This window comes from Sciurus carolinensis, chromosome 3 (assembly GCF_902686445.1).
Source record: "Sciurus carolinensis chromosome 3, mSciCar1.2, whole genome shotgun sequence".
NCBI lineage: Eukaryota > Metazoa > Chordata > Mammalia > Rodentia > Sciuridae > Sciurus > Sciurus carolinensis.
This window is the reverse complement of record NC_062215.1, coordinates 103,106,993-103,130,638: the sequence shown is the minus strand read 5'-3', so window position 1 is coordinate 103,130,638 and position 23,646 is coordinate 103,106,993. Positions and strand designations below refer to the sequence as shown.

The 23,646-nt window shown below is 37.7% G+C and overlaps 1 protein-coding gene across 6 annotated transcripts in view; it reads left to right on the top strand.

The window, feature by feature from the left end:
- Positions 1-23,646, top strand: part of Cacnb4 (calcium voltage-gated channel auxiliary subunit beta 4) — a 246,846-nt gene that overhangs the window by 214,732 nt on the left and 8,468 nt on the right. For 5 of the 6 annotated variants that reach the window (XM_047544605.1, XM_047544606.1, XM_047544607.1 and 2 more), the window contains 7 exons: positions 1,207-1,283; positions 2,744-2,763; positions 2,987-3,067; positions 4,289-4,347; positions 13,390-13,499; positions 18,607-18,758; positions 19,707-19,802. In XM_047544605.1, the coding sequence (XP_047400561.1) occupies positions 1,207-1,283; positions 2,744-2,763; positions 2,987-3,067; positions 4,289-4,347; positions 13,390-13,499; positions 18,607-18,758; positions 19,707-19,802 (595 nt within the window). Of the gene's footprint in view, positions 1-1,206; positions 1,284-2,743; positions 2,764-2,986; positions 3,068-4,288; positions 4,348-13,389; positions 13,500-18,606; positions 18,759-19,706; positions 19,803-23,646 lie in introns of those variants that run through there. The other variant, XM_047544611.1, reaches the window with a different exon arrangement.

Genomic DNA, 23,646 nt, shown 5'->3' with positions numbered 1-23,646 from the left:
GGAACACATGGTTCTGCCTCAGGACCTTTGCACTTGCTGTTCCCTCTCACTGGGACACTTTCCTTCACATTTCCATCAGATCACTCCTTCATCTGCTTCAGATCTTTGTTAAAGACTACCTCTGCAGTGATCCCTTTCCTGCCGACCATATTTAAAACTGTACCCACCCCTTCCCCATACTTCTAATCCTTTCCTAGACTTAAATTTTCTGTTTCACTTATGACTCTTAGAAGTATCATATATTTATCTATTATTTTGTTTAGCATCGACATCTCCCACTATAAAGTGACTCACAAAGGGAAAGAATTTTGTCTCTCAGCCCCACTGGTATATTCTTAGCTCCTAGATTTGGGATACAAAATCAATATTTGTTAAATAAATTAATAAAGGAATTATCATCATTTCAAAGTTTTGTTATAACTATTATTATTAATCCATAATGTTGTTATGTATTTTTGAACTAAAAGCTCACTTTGTGGCAGGAGCAGTAATAAAGCCAAGTTCACACTCAGGATCCTGTTTACCTTTATACCACCCTCAAGAGGTATAGGCAGCTTCTGCATCGACAGATGGGAAAGGCTCAAAGACACGCTATGATGTGTCAAGGTCCAACAAGGAGGAGTGACGAAGATAAAATGAGGAATTGGATTGGGAAACTTAGAGGTCATACTCAAGGGCATTGAAAAGCAGGGACGTGGAAGCTCAGCTCCCCAGGCCTCTGCAGGTTCCAGGGAATTTTCCAAAGTACCCATCAAGACACCAATGTTGATGAACTTCCATTTCAGGGCACAGATAATAGGAACTCCTTATAGTCCGTTCTTAACTCTGACCACACCCCCATAATCACTTTTAAGAAGAAATATTTACTTCAGGTCTTTCCGCTTGTTTTGAGCTGTGTTGACATCTGACTGGTACCTGGTGACTAATGTGGGGTGAGCAAAGCAGTTCGCCAGGACATTCCAGCCAGGGATCCTTTTGCCTAATTTCTGTATTGAGTAACTTTCGCAAAGTATTTCCAGGCCACGTTAGTTCTCCTCTTCCTCTGAGAAATGAGGTCAAAGAAAACATTTGAACAGATTCTTGAAGTTGCTCTCTCTAGCAGGATTTGGTGTGCTTTGAATTATTTAGTAGAATTAAGGCCAAAGAAAGTCTTATACTCTCAAGTTCTGTTTCCAAGAGTCTGAGGAGTTTCTTTCTCTATCATAGGAAATCAAGTGGAAATTCCTCATCAAGTCTGGGAGAAATGGTATCAGGGACATTTCGAGCAACTCCCACATCAACAGGTGAGGGATTTAGTTATATTATTTTAATGGAATATATTCTTTTTTAAATATTGGAATACACATGCAAGCATTTTTAATAATTTTGCAATCAATTAAAGGCTTGATTTTAAGGTCCTTTTATATAATATTTCATTGCTCAGTTGTTTTCTATGATGATTTGTTTTGATTTAAAGAATACTAATGACCTAAAAGTTCAGATCATTAAAATATAATTTCAAAAACTCTTATTTGCCCCACCACCAGAGGTAGTCACTGTTCATTCTGTAAACCAATTTGCAACAAGTTCATTACTCTACCCAAGAACCCAACAGAATTCAAGATGCTAAGGGCCAACAGAAAAGTAAAACAGTTGGACACTCTCAAGAAAATGCTGTGTTCAGTCTCCAAGTGAGACTTTAGGATGTGTTGGTACGGCCTGCACTGTGGAGGTTCGGGAGGGGTTAAAGCAGAGAATGAGGTAGGGCTCAGATGACCCCTTTTGCCTATTTGGATAGCATACAGCTGACCCCTGGAATTAATGTTAATGAAAGGACAGTGCTAGCTCAATCAGGAATTTCTCATGCCTTTAGGAATTATAGAAAGAGCCACTCAGAATATTTCTTCCATCACATCCTCTGATTCCTATAGGCTAATGTCTTTCTGACCCAGAATTGACATTGCATTAAGGCATCTGACAGTACCATTTCAGAAAGGCAGGTCCAAGGCTATATTCCTGCATGTCAAAACTGGATTGGTTCTGAAACAGTTCTGAGACTCTGGTCCTTGTTCATGTGAATCCCTCCTGATCTCCAGGACGGTGAACCCAACTACTTGTCATGGTTGTCCCCAAACTAACAGGGCCCACCTGGTTCTTTCGTCAGATAGTTGCTTTATTCACTTTTGCTGGACTTTCAAGGGCATTGCAGCTTCTCACTGTTACAAACAGGAAAAACCAGGAATGACTAGTTACCAATTGATTTGAAGTTTAAAAGCAACATGGTAGAAAGAAAGTAGCAGTGTTCCAGAAAATGGTCAAAAAAACATTTAAAGATCAGAATTAGCTCTTGGTTCACCAAAGTTCCAAACACACAAGATTGAGGTGACAGTCATTTTTGCTCAAGTCATTATTCTTTGTATCATGCTTCTTTGTATCAAATTTTGACCAGCTGTCCTCAGCCATACTGGGTACTATGCTCAGCTCTGGAACAACCCATGATTAGTGACTAGCCAAAAGCTTCCACCACGCCTCCAACTTGAAATCAGGATGTAAGGGCATTTGTACAGGGAGTTACCTGTTTCTCATGTGTCTTTAAAAGGGACATGCCCAAAATGAAATAAAGGGGCGGTGCTCCACAGAGGGGTGACAGGGAAGCCGTGAGGATGACTAAGGACCAATGGTGCATTCTTTCCCCTTGTAAACTCATGTACTATCATTTACAGAGATTACGTATTTTGATATGGCTCTCATTGTTGTCTTTTAGCAAAACAGAAGCAAAAAGTGGTAAGTTGTATTTCCTTTTTAAACTTACTGTTAAGGTTCCTGTATATACATGCCTGCAATCTCCATCTTAGTTACCCAAATGGCTATAAAATAAGGGCTGAGCCTCCCCAGTGGGGATCTTTGGTAATCATTTATGGCTCAACCCCAGAACTGTGAATGTTGTGACTGTGGAGGAGGCGTGCTCAACCGCACCTTGTCACGCATGTTGAATCATCTCTTTCAGACGGAGCACATTCCTCCTTACGATGTTGTGCCATCAATGCGTCCGGTGGTGTTAGTGGGGCCGTCACTGAAAGGTTATGAGGTACAAATATCATCTGTTACTCTTCAGTTCTTGACTGAGAACCCAGGAGATGGTCCTTTTTGCACTTGCTCCTCCAGGGTCTCTTTATGGAGGAACTAATGGAAGCCAGCTCTCAGGATGTGAAGGCGGGTGGCACAACATGGGGCTTCTGCGACCCTTTGTCCTTTCTTTTCTCTCTTGCACACGTCTCATCTTTATGCATTACATTGTTTAGAAATATCTCCCTCAAATCATTTACAATGGGAAGTGCTGGGAAAAGATTTGCTCTGCATTAAATTCAAAGAAAAGTACTGTATTTGTCTCAGTCATTTCCCATTATTATTAGAAACAATAGAGAATGATCAGCACAAGGGAATAGTCTTCCAGAAAACCCAAACACTGAAAGCACCAACCAATTTCACCCAATAGTAGAAGACTATGGCTTATTACACCAAATATTTTTTGGCTTATTTGTTTTTAAGGACAGGTACAGGAAAAAATTTAAAACATCATTGAACCCTGGAAATGAATTAAACAATACCATGTAACAAGGCAGAGTAGAGACTTAGATGCATGACATTTCAGATGTTGCCATCTGGGTTTTGAGCTAGCATGGGTATGAAATAAGCGTGATGTGGCATTCAAATCTGAAGGTAGGCAACCTGCAAGACACTGTTTCCACTCACCTAGGACAATGTCTTCACCTAGTAGGCGCTTACTGCACATTTGTTGAATAAATTAATTAATCTCTTGAAGCAGATCTGAGAATCCCATCTCTCTTCCTCTGAGTTGGAAGTGTCAGAGTGACGAACCAGAACAAAGATCTGCCCTGGTCGTGGAGAATTTCCACCAATGTGCACAGACTAGCAGGACAGGTGGGCCCAGGCCCCACCTTAGGCAAGCACAACTCAGGTGACCCCAGGATGGCCAGCACCTGTGACCAAAGTCCGCCTGCTATCCTCTGGCAGCAGTTCTGTCCCCTAATAGGGGAAGGGGAAAGAAGGTTTGGGTTGGGTCTGATGAACGCCACTGGTTGACTCCTCAGCACCCTGGAGGAGAACCAAGGGGAAATGAGCAACTGCACTTCAGGATGCATGGAAAACACCTTCCCTGGGAACTGCCCTTAGGCTATGATGAGGTCTCTGCTGGGTCATAGTGCCCCCCCTTCCACCTCTCTCACTTTTGTCTTCTCTCTCTCTCTGCATGTGTTTGCCTCATTCTTTTTTTCTCACCTCTGCAAAGGTAACAGACATGATGCAGAAAGCCCTCTTTGATTTCCTGAAGCACAGGTTTGATGGGAGGTGAGACATATAGATGTTTTTGTATTTTTATTTTCCTCTAATGGAACATGTATGATGAATTGATTTGTGGTCTGTTTCTGGTGATTACAGAAGTTCTCTAATTAAAAGGTAATGGAGGGCTGGGGAGATAGCTCAGTCAGTAGAGTGCTTGCCTTGCAAGCACAAGGCCCAGGGTTCAATCCCTGGCACTGCAAAAAAAAGGTAATGGAGTATTCTTGGGAAGAATGATGAAAGAACTCTGAAAATATGAAGCATGGTACCAAATTCTCAAGGGGAAAAAGGGCCTGGAAAATGAAATATTTGTCATTATTTTCTCTCTTATTAGTGAATTCATACCAAACTGGTTTTCAGAAAAAAAATTAAAATATATATTTCTCATGAGTATTATGGCTCACTGGTCATGCTGTAATATTATTTGGAAAGTGTGTGTATGTGCAATATGAAGTATAAATATAAAGTACTGAATTTCCTCAAAAGAAGAATCCAGGAATTGTTTTCATTATAAGCCTTCCAAAGTGACTATTTTGTAGGAGATAGTGTTTATTTGGATGTGTAATTCTGGATTAGTTTTACTAAAAATTGTGTGTGTGTGTGTGTGTGTGTGCATTTTAATTATACACAATAGTGGGGGGGCATTTTGAGTCCTTGTTATTTTATTGGTGTACTTATAGGCCTGTTTGGTATGTATCCTATTATAAACCTCATCAATATTGTCCAGCCATCAAATATTTTATCATTTAAGTCTTGTGAAAAGTGTCTAGAGAAGGTTTCTGTGTTTTACAGAGAAATGGTTAAAAAGTCCATATTGACATAATTCTGAGTACAAGCTCTTCCACAATGCAGAATGCACTCCATGTGAAAGTAACCACATGAGAAAACCTGAAGAGTTATCAGAAATGAAGAAAATTTAAATAGTGTGTATTGAGAAATCTGGGTAAATGCATCCAATTTGTCACCTTAAATGGGCTAATTAATTTTAAAATGTTTAAATATCTTCAAATAGATTTTAACAAATATGATATTTTAAGAAAAAAGCAAACATGGTAATGTTTTAAATATAAGTTATATATATTTTCAAAAGAAAAACCTTCTGGATACTTGCATTAAAATATTCTTTAGTCTCTGGGACCATATCAAAGAAAATAAACTGAGATTTTAGCTTCAATAATTTAGGTTCTACTTCAAGAAATAAGAATACCTCTGTACTGTTATATGAGTTTCTAAGTGCATTAATATGGACCAAGCTGCCTTAATAATTTGATCCAAAAATGCATAATGATTTAAACACAGTGGAAGCTTATTGTTGCTCACTTAAGAGTGTGAGTTAAGTGTTCCACCTGGGAAGGACAGTCAAGTAGGGGAAGGGGAGAAGAGGACAAAGTTCCTTCCACCTGTTGTGTGTGGCTCTCTGTATGGGGGTGACAGTTTCAGTTAACTTATTGGGGAAAGGAGCATGCAGGACCTGGAAGTAGTGAACATCTTTTCTCACATTTCATTGGCTAGAATTTGGTCATGTGTCTATACTTACCTGCAAAGGAATCTGGGAAGTACATCTAGTTATATACCTAAGGAGGAAGATAAAATAGATTTTTGTTGAACCAATAACAGTCTCTGCTGCAGTCATCTAGTGGACACAAAAGGTTTGATAAGAAGGGCTTGTTTATCCCATTCTCTTTTTTAAAGAAGACAGGCAGAGAATGAAGTAGTTTCAAAGAAAACCAGTGAAACTTGCTAAACACTAGAATGTTAGCATTGAAAGGCAAGGTGAAGTTCTTTAATTCTGATCTCCCTCTCCCACAACACAATCAGATAGACAATCTGCTTCCCTTTGAACACTTCCAGCTAGTGGGAAATCACTTCCTAAAAGATGCATTACAAAGAAACAGCCCAACTCTGATTCTAACTTAAGAGCAGTGGGTCCTATACTGTTCTGGACCCTAACCCTTATCTTCTGTTGCTGTCCGTGGATTAAAGGCAGCTAACCTACATGGCCCAGCCTCTGTTCCTTCAGCGATGCTTGGAGTCACTCGTTCTAACCTGTGTTGACTTTATCTAAGGTTGCTCTGAGTAGTGCTTCAATCTCTGGCCCCATAGCAGCCCTTGGTCTGAACAAATCCCATCCTGTAGCCAGCCTGTGTTTGTGTTTTGATCCCTCATGACATGACTATAAACAGCAATGTTATTTAAAAGTTTGAAAGATAGGACTGACCAGAAAAAAAAAAAAAAGATAATTTAGCAAAGGGAAAATGAATGACTTAATTACTGGATTCAAGAATGAAGAATCTGATATCTTCCTCAATCCTGCAGTCCAGAAAGAGGAAATTCATTTTATTGTAACAGAAGTGATTTGTCTCAAATCAAGTAGAATTGTCAGCATCAATGAATACATACACACTATTGAAGTTGATTTTGATAGAAAGAGAATAAAGTTTCAGTGCCAAGTGTTCATGGGTTTTGATGACATGGCAGAGAATCTAGGAGAAGAAGCCAGCAACAGTGCAAGTAGCAGCTACATAGAGACTTGGTGCTGGAAAGGACCCATGTTGGGCAGTTGTAGAAAGATAGACGTTAAAGGTGGGGTGACAGAGTGGGCTTACTGTCAAGAACGAGGCCAGTGCAGCAGGTAAAACAATGAGTTCACTGGTGAATGTATGTGGAGACTTGAATATGGAAGAAGAAATTGGCTGGTGCTTCTCACTGACTCTGATGTGTCCTTTGCTTAGGGAATAGCCTTATGTTCTGAGCTATGACAATATGCTACATTATGTTTTACCAATTATTAGAAGGAGAGAATGTGACAAGTAGCCTTTAATTGAAACCAGGCAAGAGAACAATCACATGGAAAGCTTTAGCACAGTGATACAGCATAAACAATATGTTCTAGTGGAAACCTACTCAGTGTTTCATTGACTACAAATGCAATTTGTTTAGACAAAATGGCAGGAGAAAGTTCTGCTATTTTTCAGGAAGAGCAAAAAAGGTACTCATTAGCTAAGAGGCTTTTCTATTCAATACTGCTTTTCAGATTTTAGTTAAAAATTAATTCAGTGAATGAGACTAAAGTCCAGCTGTTTATTACAGAGTCATAAATGTGAGTGGGTTTTTTTTTTTTTGTATCATAGCAGTGATCAGTTCAGCTTTTGTTTATTGGTGCATTATAATTATATGTAGTGGTGGGATTCATTATGCCATATTCATATATGCACATAACATAATTTGATAGATCTCATTCCCTTGTAACTTCCCTTTTTCTACCCTCCTCCCTCCTCCTGATCTGCTTGCTGTATTCTACCGATCTCCCTTCTATCATTATCATCATCATCATTATTATTTTAATTAGTACATTATAATTATATATTAAACCCGGATCCATTGTGGTATATTCATAGCATGATTTGGTAGAATTCATTCCCCAGTAATTCCCCATACTCTCCCCTCCTCCCACCAACTCCATCCCCATCGGTCTCCTTACTATTTTTGTGAGGTTCCTTTTATTTTTTCTAACTTCACAGATGAGAGAAACCATAGAAAATATTCAACCCTTGACTCTCTAAGTCTTATCTTGCTTATTATGATGTTCTCCAGTTCCATCCTTTACCAACAAATTTACCAGTTGTACAGATAAGCCTCATTTTCTTTAGCCATTCATCTGTTGACAGATACCTAGGTTGGTATCTGCTGATAACTTGGCTATTGTGAATTGCATTGCTGTAAACATTGGTGTGCTTGTATCACTATAGTAGACTGATTCTAGTTATTTTGGATAAATTCGAAGGAATGGACTGGGCCATATGGTGGTTCCATTCCTAGTTTTTTGAAGAATCTCCATACTGTTTTCCAAAGTGGTTGAACTAATTTTCAGTCCCACCAACAATGTATAAGTATACCTTTGTGTCCACATCCTTGCCAGTAATTATTATCATTTGTATTCTTTTTCTTTCTTTCTTTCTTTCTTTTTTTTTTTTTTGTGGCAGTGCCGGGGATTGAACCCAGGGCCTTGTGCTTGACATGCAAGCACTCTGTGAGCTGAGCTATATCCCCAACTCTTATCATTTGTCTTCTTGATGATTACCATTCTAACTGGAGTGAGACGAAATCTCAGTTTTGGTTTGCATTTCCTTGATGGATTGGATGTTGAATATTTTTTCGTGTATTTGTTGTTCATTTGTATTTCTTCTTTTGAAAAATGTCTGTTTAGATCATTTGTGCATTTATTGATTAGGTTATTCATTTTTTGGTCTTAAGTTTTTTGAGTTCTTTATACATTCTAGATATCAATCCCCCATCAGAAGAACTGGCAAAGATTTTCTCCTTGAATCAGTTTAGTTACTATAGAGTTTCACTGCTGTAGTTGCTTTTGTGAGGCCTAACTTTAGTATATGTAAGAAAAATAAAAAGCACATGTGAATATCCATCTGTAGTAATGATTCCTGTGGCCAGACTATATCTTAAGGGGGCCTAACAATCTGCTAAAACAGTACCCGGTCTACTGAGGACACAGTGTTGCACTAATGGCTTCTCTCTTCATTTCCCATATTCATTGGAGATCATCCTTTCCTATGAGGTTTACTCAGCTGGTTGAATCTACCATTTTTAGTCCAAATAGCATGCAGTCAAACCAGTTGCAGTTTGTCAATCTATTCATGTTGAATAATTTTGTTATTTTAGGCTTTTTGACAACTGGATCAGATCAACTCTTAGGGATTTATCAGACATGTTGTAACTGACACAGTCATGGCTTAAAATTCTAAACAGCACAGAATCTACAGGCATAGGATCTCAAGCTAAAGGCAGCTATTAGCCAGACAACGTATAAGGAAAAATAAGCTGAGAAAGAATTTGAAAGATAAGAAGCTGAGAATATAATTTAGGGAGACTCAAAAGAGATAATAGAGTATTTACTTGTAAAAGGAAATAGGAATAATTGATGCTATTACAAAGAAGCCAAACCATGGAAGAATGAAAACAATTTGTAATTTCAGTTAACAAAGGGGAAAAGAACAAGTGACTTTTGTTTCATAATATCATTCTCCTATCATCTCCTCTCACTATTCTCATTCAAATATGGACTCATTGTAGACACTCAAACACTAGCTAATTGAACACTTTTGTGCCAAACTTGAATGTGTAAATTAACAGATTTTTATTACATCATGTCTGACCCAATTCACCTTTTCTTTCTACATATTTGAATTTCACTAACTCTGGGATGGGTGAATCCACGGTTTCTACTAACTTGTGAGGACAGAATATAAGGATATTGTCTCCTTCAAGTCTTCAACTACCTATTAATCATTTGTCTCACATACATTATATATGTGCTTATCAACATAGGACACTAAGATAATTAAGAAAGCATTTTTGTATATTACATTGTTTACTCCTATTGACAAACCCATGAGACAGTTTTGACAAATCTACCATCACCATTTTATTGATTAGGATACTGAGTCTCAAAAGATGTCATGACCTTTCCGTGGCCATGGAACCATGAAGAGAAAGATCCAGGGAAATACTCGGGTCCTCCTGTGCTTTTCGTCCAGTTCTGCTGACAGCACACTCCCCTGTTTTTTGGAACACTTTTCCCTGTAAATACTAGGAATTTTTTTAAATATTATACTGACTGGGATGCATATTAGATATAGCAAGGATAGAATATGGAAGGACTTTACAGCTGTTATGTCAGCATCATGGAAATATGAATTATTTTTTAATGAATGTGTCATAATTGAAAATATCTTTCCATGAGCCATCACAGAAAACCAGTATGCATAACCAATGATATATTGGATTATAGCAATTAAGGTGAATTCTAAAGTAGAAATAATCAATGGTTGTGTTTCAGATTTACTACATTTAGAGAAATATTTTTGCTTTCCAGGGAATTTGCTGCTATATCCAGTCTGTTGGGGGCACCAATCTCCTACTAGTTTTTTTTACCTACTGACCAGTAGCTACTGATATTATGTCACAGAAAGTTTTCCCAGATAACTTTTTTTTTAAGTATTTTTTTTGTTGGTGGTGGACCTTTATTTTTTATTTATTTATATGTGGTGCTGAGAATCAAACCCATGCCTCATACATGCTAGGCAAGTGCTCTACCACTGAGTCACAACCCCAGCCCCCAGAGAACTTTTTAAAGATGCATATCAAACAAGATACATAGGAGGGCTAAAAGACACTGGGGTATGACTATAGCAATGGAAAGGATATTATAAATTGTTTAAAAAGTATTTACATTAGATAGTGAACATAATTACTTTGCTGGGGAGTCTTTTATTAAAGATATTGAATTTGATGTCTGATTTTGATAATAGAATATCTGTAAGGTAAACTCCTGCTTTGTCTTAGGGTTGCTAGAGCAGTGTCTATATGTTCCTGATCTCTACTTTATGCATCTGAATTTTATTAATGAATAATTTATATTAGCACATGAACTTGTAATTTATTAGCAAATAAAGAAAAATAATGCTTTATTACCCACACCTTTCCCTCTGTTTTAAACATATTAAGCAGTTTTATTTCTTTAGTTTTTAGAACTTTGATTGTGTTTGAAAAGGGCTTTGTAAAAGTGCTTTAATAACTCAGAGTTAGATTGTGCATCTGTTGATAAACTTAAGTTAGATTGTGCATCTGTTGAGAGTCACAATTCCTGAGGCAGGAGAATTACAAGTTCAAAGCCAGCCTCAACAATGTAGCAAGGCCCTAAGCACATTAGCAAACCCCAGTCTCGAACTAGAAATAGTAATTTTAAGAAGGGCTGGGAATGTAGTTCGATGGTTAAATTCCCCCCGGGTTAAATCCCCAGTACCACAACACACACAGACACACACACACACACACAAAAAAAAAAAAAAAAAAAAAAAAAAAAAAACAAAAAACCAAGGGTCACTATCTAGCATGTAGAATGAGAATATTTTGATATTCACTTAAGTGAATAAAATCTTGCAAGGAACCAAAACTCATTATACTAGAAAACTGAATACAGTCCCTAAAGCAACCCATTTGTCTCAAGTCAGATATCTGGATTTCTCTGGACATGATAGTATGCTTTATCCAGCAGTTCCATTCTTTAAATAAACACACAAGAAACCCTGAAGCACAACAGTAAACATGAAAACCCTGTTCTGCAAAGAAAATGAGTTGCCTATGAGGTTTTCATGCCTCAGAGCTTGATTCAGAGGGTTACAGAGTAATGGAAACTCAGATGTGGGTTCCCCTGACTTCAACCTGATTTAAATACAGACCATCTCTCAGAGCAAGACCAAGATTGTGCATCTGTGCTTGATGATTTGCCTCATACGTGGAGATTCAGGGTTGCTGGATGAGAAAGCTGAAATGAAAGAGAATTCTGAAATCAGATGACTAAGCCCTGACCTGGTGCTCAGGAACCTAGTTTCGACCTTCTTGGCCTATATGGAACCCAGAGAAACTGTCTCTGTTTCTCTGTTTCCTTCTTGGTAAAGTGAAGCAGTTGTTACACCAGTGTTTTCCAATGTCTTTCAGCAGTTGAACAATGTTTTGTAATGAATTCATATATAAGCTCAATGTAGAAAATAGAAATGCAGAAGTGTTTGCCTGGCGTTGAGTGTGGTACAACTGGAGCCTCACCCATTCGGCCTTCCTTTAGTGCTCAGAGTGATCCCCAAGATACTTCTGTAAAAGACAGTTTGAAGAATGCATCTAATACTTATTAGGGCATAAAAATTCTAAAATGTTAAATAATTTGAAATGTCCTGACCACCTACAGCACATAATAAAATGACACAGGCAGACGGTGATTTGCTTTAAAATGACACCAGAACTTTAAAGTTTATAACTTTAAAGAAGTGATTTTCAACCGTTTGTCAAAAGGTTTATTTTAAATTCTCTCTAAGACTTCAGATCACAAAAGTCAGGTAAAGAGTCTTCTGACAGTACCCCAAATATCCCCAAACAGGTATGAGATGACATGTGATTCAATAATTGCTAATAACTCTAGCCTCTTCCCTGCTCCAACCCCCAAAATTGTTTGAATATGAAAAAGAATGGGTGTATTCGCTGAGTATAAAAGGGAGGGGGTGCTACTTTCCTCCCCTATTTCTGGGAAGCTGTGAAGATGACGATGGGGAAAGGCCCACTGATGTTTGTAACTGACTTAGAAAGGCAAGCTCTGAATTCTGTAGGCAGATAATAGCTGGAAGTTGAGCAATCCTTAAAACAGTTTTAAAAGTGTGAATTCTAGATCCTCTCATTTGCTAAATCATATTCAAATAGACCCCTCTGTCCCTTCATCATTTGCAATGTCTTTACTTTATTCTTTTCTTCCATGACTGCAGTATACTTTCTAAATTATTGAAATCCTGGCACAATATTCACATTGCCCTCAACTGTACTCTCTTAGGACTGCCCGCCATATGCATTCAAAGCCATATGCAAATGTGCTGAAGAATCCTATGGCTGCAGAAAAGAAACCGTATTTCTCACGTTCTTACAAGTGAAGCCTCCCTTTGAGCCTGTGGAGAAATTTTCCACGAATCATGAATGAACTATTAAGCATGAGGAATGCAACTTAGTCTACAACTGATTGATTGTCTTTGATGATCAAAATGAAGAGTTTCCTCCTTTGGCCAGCAGCATTGAAATGCTAGGACAGAGCATTTGTAGCTCCTGAAGTTCTTCTTCAAGAGCAAATCAGCTGTGAATTGTGAGGAAACTGTATTGCTGCTTCCTAGAAAGAGCATGGTGTATGCATATGTTTTGATGCCCTCCTGGTGCAGTGTGCATTGTAAAGGGAACTTGGCAAGGCAGGCCAAAATGGAGAAGAAGAGCATTTTTTACTGGAGTAATTTTTCAATTAAATAGCCAAAAACGTTCCTCCATTTGCTCTGCATGTATTTTAATACTAACCAAAGTCTGTTTAAAATTCTTGTGGCCAATATTTATTATACTGTGGTTCTACTATAGTATGTAAAGTGGTTATTAAGTACTGTGGTTATAATTCACTTGGAGAGCCCTGTAACATTTTTACTGGCTTGTTCTCTTCTGTGTTCCTATTCATAGGATATCAATAACGAGAGTGACAGCTGACATTTCTCTTGCTAAGAGGTCTGTCCTAAATAATCCCAGCAAGAGAGCAATAATTGAACGTTCGAACACCCGGTCCAGCTTAGGTAAGATATTCAAATGTGGTACTTTTCCACCTTGTACTTTCAGACCAGAATGACACATGGTGCATTTGTGAATGTCTTTTCCAGTTTGCTCTCCAGTCTGAATGAGGAAGTGCTGAATAACTGAAGAGAATGCTAGCCATGGACATGAAGGGAGCAGAGTACTGCAGCAGCCAGAGCCCATTCTGTCTTTTTCAGCTCTAGTCAATTAGCTAATTGGTAGTCTGGTTGGAAGAATCCTCAGTGATCCCCCTGGTCTGTTACTGCCTAAAACGGGAAACCACTCATCTCCGCTTTGCCTAAGCTTCTCAATGAGGCTAATGGTAACTGTCATACCTGACTCACAGCTGACATGAAAGGAAATCAGATGTTCAGCCTTCTCAGATCTTTAGAAGAAAAACTAGATAATGGTGTTCTTAGTGTTGCTTCTATTGCTGCCTGATAGTACACAGAGTAGGCACACCTTGAAGTGGAAATGGCAACCACTATTAATAACATGCAAGAAGTTCAAATGTGTCTTTTCTGGGGTACTAGTGAGAAATCATCCTAAAATTCACCATCATGGAAAAGAGCAAAAGGCTGTGGATGTCCCAGTAAGTATGGACAGAAGTGAGTTCATGCTGCTGGTGAATCACTTTATTCATCCTGAAAGCATGTTTTTGTTCTCCACCACTGTCAAGAGTGGTGCAGAATCTTTCCTCCAATTCTCTTTTGCATTCACATTCTAAAGGCAACTTGTTTTAACTAGGAAAGATGCTACTCTTCCATGCTGCTGATATGGGCTGCATAGAGGATAGAAAACTAAATAATAATTACAATAACAATAATAATAAGTAGAGTTTCCAGTGTCAACTGCATGTCTTAATGTCTTATCAAGAATCCACCTAAGTCTGTGCCTTGACCCTGATCCAAGGATTGTGCAGGTTAGAAAGAAGATACAAAGCATTACCTCTGTATTCCTGGCATGAGATTGGCACATGGTGATCACCAATACACATTTGTGGGATGGTTGCTTGTGAGGGGATGCTACGCATGCCAAGTGGAGTAACTACCAGTGCATGTGAGGGGTAGATCCCAGAGATGAGTGGTTCCTTGTCCAGTCCTGTGTTTAGAGCCTTCCACAAAGTGAAACATTCTTAGATGTACAGTATTTTGCCTTGAGGAGTTGATGGTGGCAGTGTTGATGGTAAATGGGAGCAAGTAGCTGAGTAAAATCAAATGTCATGGGTGATAAGGATAGTCAGGTAGGTTGAAGATTTTTCAAACAAGCTTCTGTTCTCTGTTGTTCTATCTTCTATCCTCCTTCTGACTCTTCTTGGTGTCTTTAACTTTTAACCATTCCTTCTGATATATGATGAAAGGCTGAAAGACGCTAAAAAGCTAAGTGAAGTTGCCTACTCTTTCAACCATTTGCACCAGCCAAAGAGTTCATGGGTATTCCCTGAAGTTGGTCCTTACACTCTAGTCACCTGTCATCAGAGTCAGTGGGGTGTATGGGGTGAGGTAGCATTAATAACGAGGAAGAGACGAAGTAGATCTCAGTTCACTGGTTTTTACCTTTATTCTGTGAAGTCATGTACCCACAACCATTGGACTTCACCTAATGGCAATCTATAACGATGACTGTGTGAGTTGCTTATGTCCATTTGTTGGCTTATTAAATACACAATTTGTAGATTCCTTCATCAAATGTCTATCAAATACTTTTATGTGCCATGCATTATGCTGGACTCAGGAAATACAGATAGAACTAAGACTTAGTATCTTGCCCATGGGCAAAGAGAAAGAAGAGACGTATGGTTAAAATACTCTGGGGTAATGAAATTACGAAGAGTGGGCTAGGAGATGAAGAAGGGTGTGGTGCATGGTTTGTGAGATTTCACAGAAGTTACATTTGAGCAGATTCTTCAAGGCACATAGGAATGTATAAAAACATTGACATATTAAAAAAAAAAAGCATGTGTAACTGAAAAACTACTGGATTCTTGTGTAGCATGCTTAGAAAAGAAGAGTGCAGGCATGCTTTTAGAGGAACCAGAAGAGAGACTGAAAGAGTAGATTGAAGCCAATCTGTTAGAGCTCTAGTGTCCCTCGTTAAAGAGATCTCTTAAATAGATTTCATGAAATGTTTATTTTATAAGATATTAATAGTTGTTACATTAAAAATGTTTTCCATGGTCAAATGAATTTAGAAATGATGACTTAAAACAGTTGGCAGTTTTCTTCATTGCAAGACTTCTTATAGCCTTGAAGATACGAAGAGTAACACATTTGAAATTCTAAAAGTCATTCTAGTATACGGTATGTTCCTTGTTTAAACCCCTTTCATGGGAAATATTGTGGGACTACAGTTCCAGGAATTGTTGGGAAATGCTGCCTAGTCCTATGGCAGAAATATGAATGGATCTGGGTATAGGAAGATCACCAGTCACAGAGCTGCTGGAAAGATGGGCTGGGCCACTCTTGGTCAGGTTTTAGAAATGTTCCTTGAGGGCCTCCAACATCATAATCTATGAATCCTCAGCTCCCTTTGCCTAGAATGGGATCAGGAAGAAACTTCTTTTGAAACACCTCTTAGAATTAGTCTAGGTAGCCAGGGTTGTTTGGTCTGGTTGAGGTTTATTTCTTAGAGAAAATTATCTATATAAATAAAGATGCCTTTCTCTTCCTCACACCTACCTATTCTGAATATTGGGCTCATCCCAGTAAGTAATGTGGCCTCCTGGCTTCCTCTGTCTGCCCAGACTTCACCAAACTCCACCTCTCTGCTTATGCCAGAGTGCCTATTGCCCAAAGGTTTCATGATGGTTATGCAATAGGTGTGTCTGCCTTCTTCTATCAGAAACTACACTTAACCTCATTGCTAGTGCAGAGTAAATAGGTAAGGATATTTCTGAGTTATTTGGACAGGGACTCAGAGTGCTTGGAAGGTTCTTATACCAGGGCAGTTCAGTTAGCCTTACTGCCTTTTTACTGCTTCCGAATATATCATTTTCCAGTTTGAAGAATAAACAATGTAGATGTGTTCGGGTATAGTCCTGGTTACAAGCTCCCTTAAACCAGTGGCAGATCAATGAAAACAGCATAGAGGACATGCTCCAACATCCTGAAACTGAAACCTTCTACAGTCGAAATTGACTTAATTTTCTTTCTAAACTTCCTTCTTAAGAAGAAAGAATTTAGAATTTCTAAACTATTTCTGACATGCCAGAAATAAAAGGGGAAAATATGTTTACTATTATTAACAAATGTAGAATATGATTTCAGAAGAATTTGGCAAATAAGTCTACTTGTCTAATGTCCTTAAATTGATACCTTGAAAGCTAGTTGCTCCTCAAAGCAGTGTGAACTTTCAGGTCTTTGATATTAGAAAATATGAAAAGTAATAGATATGTTGACTCTTTAAATTCATACATTTTAATATAGATTATGTGTTACACATCAGTGATTATATAGAAAGTAAGACTTTTTGCTATTATAAAAGCCTTCACCAGGCATGGTGATGTAAGCCTATAATCCTAGTGGCTCAGGAGGCTGAGGCAGGAGGATCACAATTTCAAAGCCAGCCTCAGCAACTTAGTGAGGTCCTAAGCAACTTAGTGAGACCCTGTCACAAAACAAAAAAAGGACTGGGGATATGGCTTGGTGGTTAAGCACCTTTGGATTCAATCCCTGGTACATTCCCCACCCACCCCCAAAAAAAGGCCCTCTTCCACAAAAAAATAGAACTACATGTTAAGTCTTGAATGTAAACAGAATTTTTTTGGTCCATGATACAAACTTGAGTTCATCCTGGACAAGCAAAGTAAATCATGGGATTCTATAACAAATCTTTTTCAATGAAGGTATTTAGAGCAACATTACCTTTTCTCTAGGCCACCTTTGATATGATTTAAATAATATTGTGTACTCTGTATTACATCATTACAGGTACACCAGATTAAGACATTATTAGGTCACACTTATAGCCATAAAAATAAGTAAAGACCAAAACAACAAAACAAAATAATCTCTCTGAAAATAAAGTAGTCTAATTCACACTTTGGACAGAGCCCAAAAAATCAGATGAATTATAAAATATATTTAAAACCTACTTATATTTCAGAAAAACCAGTATATTTGGATTATTCATTTTCCTTAAAAAAGAAATAGCTGACTTGCTTTAGACATTTGAAAAGAACTAGATTTTTCATTTGACCAAACCCATGTAGATTTGGATCACTTGACTCTTATTATCAGCTAAATAGATTTGCATCTAGATGTAATGAAGCATTTTAATATAATTAGCCTGAGAGTATTTTTTAATATGGAAGATAATTATGCCTTAGAAAAATCCACTGACTCCAATACTTAAATTGAGCTAGAATTACTAATATGTTAATTTTAAGAGGAAACAGAACAATTAGACTGTGGTATGAAAATGTAACTAACAGTCCAAGTGATTCATAGGTGTTTTTTTTTAAAAAATGAATGTTTACAAAATGTTAATATATAATTTGTTGATAGGTAGAAATATTTCACTGTGCCAGTCAAGGTGGTGAGCATTTGTAATCCTAGGAACTTGGGAGACTGAGGCAGAAGGGTCACAAATTCAAGTTCTGCCCAGGCAACCTAGTGAGACCTGGTCTCAAAATAAAAAGGGCTGGGGATGTAGTTCAGTGGTAGTTATCCTGGGTTCAACCCCCAGTACTGTAGTAATAATAATAATGCTATTATTTCAATGTATTTTGCTTTCTCTCTGATGTTGCTTCACACAATTCTCAGTTGTTTCCTAAATATGGTTTCAATTTCAATAGCTGAAAATTCTTTAGAACAAAGCAACAATCAAAAACAGCACAAAAGAATCACCATGGCTATATAAATAGCTAAATATTAAGATGAAAGTAAGAAGCAAATCAAGAGAACTATCTTGAGTTTTTCCACCAACTCTTTTGTTCTATGAAAAACTCAACCCATCTCTCTCTCTTTAGGAAAGACTTTAAATTAGACAGAATTATGAAAATTCAGAACATTTTATTTTGTATTGTAGACAAACAAATCTAAAAGGTATACTATTTTTAACAGGAATACTGATTAATGAGTACCTTCTATTTATTATTTCTCCTTTTAGCGGAAGTACAAAGTGAAATTGAAAGAATCTTTGAGTTGGCAAGATCTTTGCAACTGGTTGTTCTCGATGCAGACACCATCAATCACCCAGCACAACTTATAAAGACTTCCTTAGCTCCAATTATTGTTCATGTAAAAGTCTCATCTCCAAAGGTAATCAGCTCATTTCAGTCTTGAGGATTAGAAGCACATTTCTTTTGAGATATTTTTTGCTCTGTTTTTTGTTACTAGGCATTTTGATGAGCCATTTTTAAACAGTCTCCAGGTTCTAGAAATTTTGAGATAACAAATAAAGAATAATCCATTCCTATAAGATGCTCAGTGGTCTCAAACCAGACAGTTAAGCAAGTATGTAATAAAAACAAAACAAAAAAAATTTTAAGAAAGATAGACTTTAGTTTTTCCTAGACTACAGGTTCTGTTTTAGTAAATGTTTTGGATAACAATGATTCTTGGATCACCTGTATTTTCTCCCCAGATGAGAGAATACATAGTTCAAGAAAGGTAACTATATTTATACTATATTTATCATATAAAAGGTAAAATATCACTGAGTAAACATTTCTTATGGAAATGTCATAGGCCTTGTCACTTGTGTGTAGATTGGGTTCTTTGAGGAATATAGTTATTCCATTAGCAGTAGTCTGATTAATATGAAATTAAACTGGAATTTCTCATTAATTATTTATTACAAAAGAATATGTAAACAACTGTGATATTTATCTAACATAAAAGTAGTGAACCAAAATATTACTCAATTGAATAATATTTAAATATTACTGAACATAAGTGACCTGGTACAGACCAGTTCCTCCACTTTTGTATGACTCTCTTTGAAATCTCCAGGAAATTTCAAAATATACAGTGGGAACTCAAGATCACCCCAAGACCTCACACAGAGGTAGAATAGCATGAACACACATGAATCCACTATACTGAAAGTCACTGTAAGTGGGTGACATCATTACAGAGTTTATATAGTATATGATTTCTCACAGTGTATTCGTCTTTACTGATACTTAGGGTCAAACGGATAAAAAAAGATTCTGGTTTATTTGATTTTTCTTTCAACTCATTGATAATACTCATGTCTTCCTTTAGGTTTTACAGCGATTGATTAAATCTAGAGGAAAATCCCAAAGTAAACACTTGAATGTTCAACTGGTAGCAGCTGATAAACTCGCACAGTGCCCTCCTGTAAGTATAACCATTTTTTTTCCTTAATTCATTCTTGACTAGTAAGAAAAGAGTGGTTCTTGTTCACATTAGCATTGTCATTTTTATTATACAATGATGGTGATGATGGTATGCTTTAAATCTAAAGGGTCTCTTGGAACAAGGTGCTGCTTTCTTGATTGTACTCCAGCTTCCAGAACTAGATGGTGTCTGCCTTTTAATAAGACTTGAACCTTAGTCTGATACCTGCTCTCCTTCCCAATCCCTTGATTTCCTGGTAAATGCTTAAGAAACCACTTAGCATGTAGCATCCAGTCACGTGGACACTTTCAAGAAAAGAACAGACAAAATAAAGCATGCCAATTTGGCTTTCCTTTAACTTTTCTGCCAGAAAGTTCTGGTAGGATAGAAAATTATGATGTTAAAGGTCAAGAATTGATAAGAACTAGAGGAGTCTGTGGTTATAGCAGATGAGAGGGTGAAAGGATCAGGTTGTGAAATAAAAAAACTACAGTATATCAACTTTTCTCCTAGTGCCATTGCCAGAAAACAGCTGCTGGGTTCAAAGGCAAGCAATGGCAGGGTGAGGATCAGGAGAGGTGAATGCTGTCACCTGGCACTGGGTCATGGGTGGCCATCCATGTCACCACTTACTCAATTGACCTACTATTTCTTTGACTATGTTTCTCTAAAGGAAATAACAGCTCCTTTGATCAGCTGATTCACTAGCTTTTTATATACTTGTGCAAAGATCATTTATGCCTTTAAGCAGAGAGGCAATACAGCATTGCTTTTAAGAGCAGCCTCTGGAACTGGATGATTAAGTTCAAATCTATACTGACTAATTATGTAATCTTAGGCAAGTACCTACCTCATGGGGTTAGTGTAAGAATTCAATGAGTGAATATGGGAGGAAGCTCTTAGAATAGCACCTGGGACACAGTACACATTGTCCGGGTGTTTCTGTTGTAATTACTGGGTGCCATGCCATGTCTGGTCAGACTCTAATGACCTGTGTCTCCCTAGTTCATGGTTGTTTCTCACTTCATTATCATAGTGGACTCATAATAAATATTTGTTGAATGAATGAATGGAAGTACAGACAGGGAGTAATAAAGTATCCTTTCATTAGATTCTTAAAATGGTCAGATGTGTGCTAGATGCTTTATATAGATTGCCTATAATCCACAATTACCTAATAAAATAGGCCATGTAACTCCCATTTTACAGTTGAGTCGACTGAAAACAGGGGTTCAAGGATTTCTCTAAGGTCACATAGCAAATTAGAATTATATCTAGATCTTTCTGGTTCCAAAGCCACTTTACTCTCCTCCTAGCCCTACCTACCCTACACATAAATACACACACACCTGGCTACCTATCCTGCAGATAATTTGTGTTTCTTGGAGCCTGAAGTTCTGTGTTAAAAACTTTAATGTTACATTACCTACTAATGAAGTCACTTTCATAGTGGAATGCATGATTTAAAAACACTGAAAGAATATAAAAGAATGTATTACCTAGCTCCTGACCCTGTAATACCTCACAGTTGAAGGGAGATTTTTGACCAGTTCAAAGGCCAGGAACTATGCTATTATTTCCAATTTTTTTTAGAACATGCCTTTTATTAAAAAATATATATATATATATTTTTTTTTAAATATTTTTTTTAGTTGTAGATGGACACAATATCTTTATTTTGTTTATTTTTATGTGGTGCTGAGAATTGAACCCAGTGCCTGAAATGTGCAAGGCAAGTGCTCTACCACTGAGCTAAAGCTCCAGCCCCTGCCTTTTCTTTTTATACGAATGAGTTTATTAACATTTATTCCAGATGGTTACTAGAGAAAATCCTTGTGTCCTATTAAAATCCAGGTGTTTTGCTGCTGGTGTTTTGCTGAGAGAGTTGATCATTAGGTTGCACCTAGTATAACTTGTTATGTCTGAAATAACTGGAACCAAGAGAAGATATGTGCATACTCTAAATAATGTGAGCTTCTTCAGGACTTGTTCCCTATCAAGCATCTCAAATGGCACTTGGAACACAGCCATGCCCTATTATTTTAAACACCTATTTGTTTAAATGTAGTTGGTCCGATAACTTGGCATTTTAAACAAGCGGTCTGAGTAAGTAAGGTTACCTTATACTTAACAAATATTTCTAAATATTTGATGTTGCATAAATAGCATTTGTAATGCTAAGAGGGAATTGTGCACTCCGTTTTGGCACACACAAAGAAATCTTCAGATTATAAAAACCAATAGCAATTTAAAAATGTGTCTGCATTTGTCCCTTTACTTCAAGACCATAATTATAATTGTCATCCAAAGATTGGTGATCACTGTGTCATTTTAGTTCCTTTAGGAGAATCTGCAACTTGCTTAATTGGCCCCTGCATCTCCAGTCTGAAAAGTCAGCAGATTTTACTGGCAGAGTTTCACATTGCAAAGAAATTAAAGGCAGCAGTTTTTGGAAAGGGAAGTCTAAAAGAGAACAGAAAAAAAAGTTAACTCTCTATCGCCAGAAGAATGGATCCTAGATTCAGGGACTATTGAAGCAAAAAAGGGATCTTACAGAGCACCCAGTGGAGCGTTTCCTGGGGTGTATTCTTTATGATATGGGTTCCCTGTGATGACATTAGGTGGTTTTGGAGGGCTGTGATACCAAAAATGTTTGGGAAAAAAAACCACTATGTAAACTTTCTTTGCTGCAGAATCTTGCCTGTGCATTTTATATTTCCAGTAGGATAGGTAGTATGTGGTGCTTCCACTAGTGTGACCATAGGGTTCTTTTTCCACAGATCATCCTAGGGTCTAGTGTTTCACGGAATGTTTCAAGGGAAGACTGATACAGTCCAGTCTGCTCATTTTATAAATGAGGTAACTGAGACCAAGAGAAGTGACCTGGCTTTCCAAAGATCATACATCTCAGCCAAAGTTGTATGATATGTCTGTAGTCTAAGCTAGTGAGACTTTCAATGGTGCATGGTAATAGAAGAGTCATTACGTATTCTCCTGGAGAGAAAATTGTAGATTTCATACATAAGGTGTCTTCTAGGAGTGGGGTCAGTAAACATTTTTAGTAAAGGTTCAGATAATAAATATTTCAGACTTTATGGGCCATATGCTCTTCTTTGCACAACTATCCAACTCTGCCTTTGAGTAGCCATAGGCAATATGTAAACAAATGAGAGGGGTTGTGTCCCAGTTACTTTTGGTAAAAGCAGGAGGCAGGCCTGATTTACCTAGCCAAAAGAAGTTGCCACCCTTGTTCTAACACGTGTTGCGGTTATCTATTACTGTGCAGTAAGCTACCCTGAACTTAAGTGACTTCAAACAACGGCCATTGGTAATCTTTAGCTGGCAACTGACCTAGTCACCCAGCAGGGCTGACTGGAAGGCTGGATTCAGCCAGCTCCTTTCCCTCTGCCAGCTGTCCTGGGCTCTCTCTCTGTGGGCTGCTCACATCATAGCTCCTAGAACAAGTATTCCAATCTCTTAAGACTTGGTCTCAGTTATCAGGACAGAATCGCTTCCCTAGCATTCTGTTCATCAAAATAGTTACAAAGGCTGCAGAGATTCAAGGAGAGGGGACATACACCTCTACTCAATGCACAGAGTGTCAAAGAGTTTTTGGCCATTTTTAATCTTCCACAGACTAAGCTGAACTAGGAGGATGTCTGGAATACTAATGGAAAAGGGACCTGTGGGACCAGGACCCACAAGTCCATCTCATACATTTTTTTTCGTATGACTAGCCTGATTTGTTTTATCACTCTACAGTTATATGCCATACTTTTAGATTTCATTTGGCTTCTACCAGATATTGGTACCAGTTTCCTTTTTCAGAGAAGTTGAGAATAGT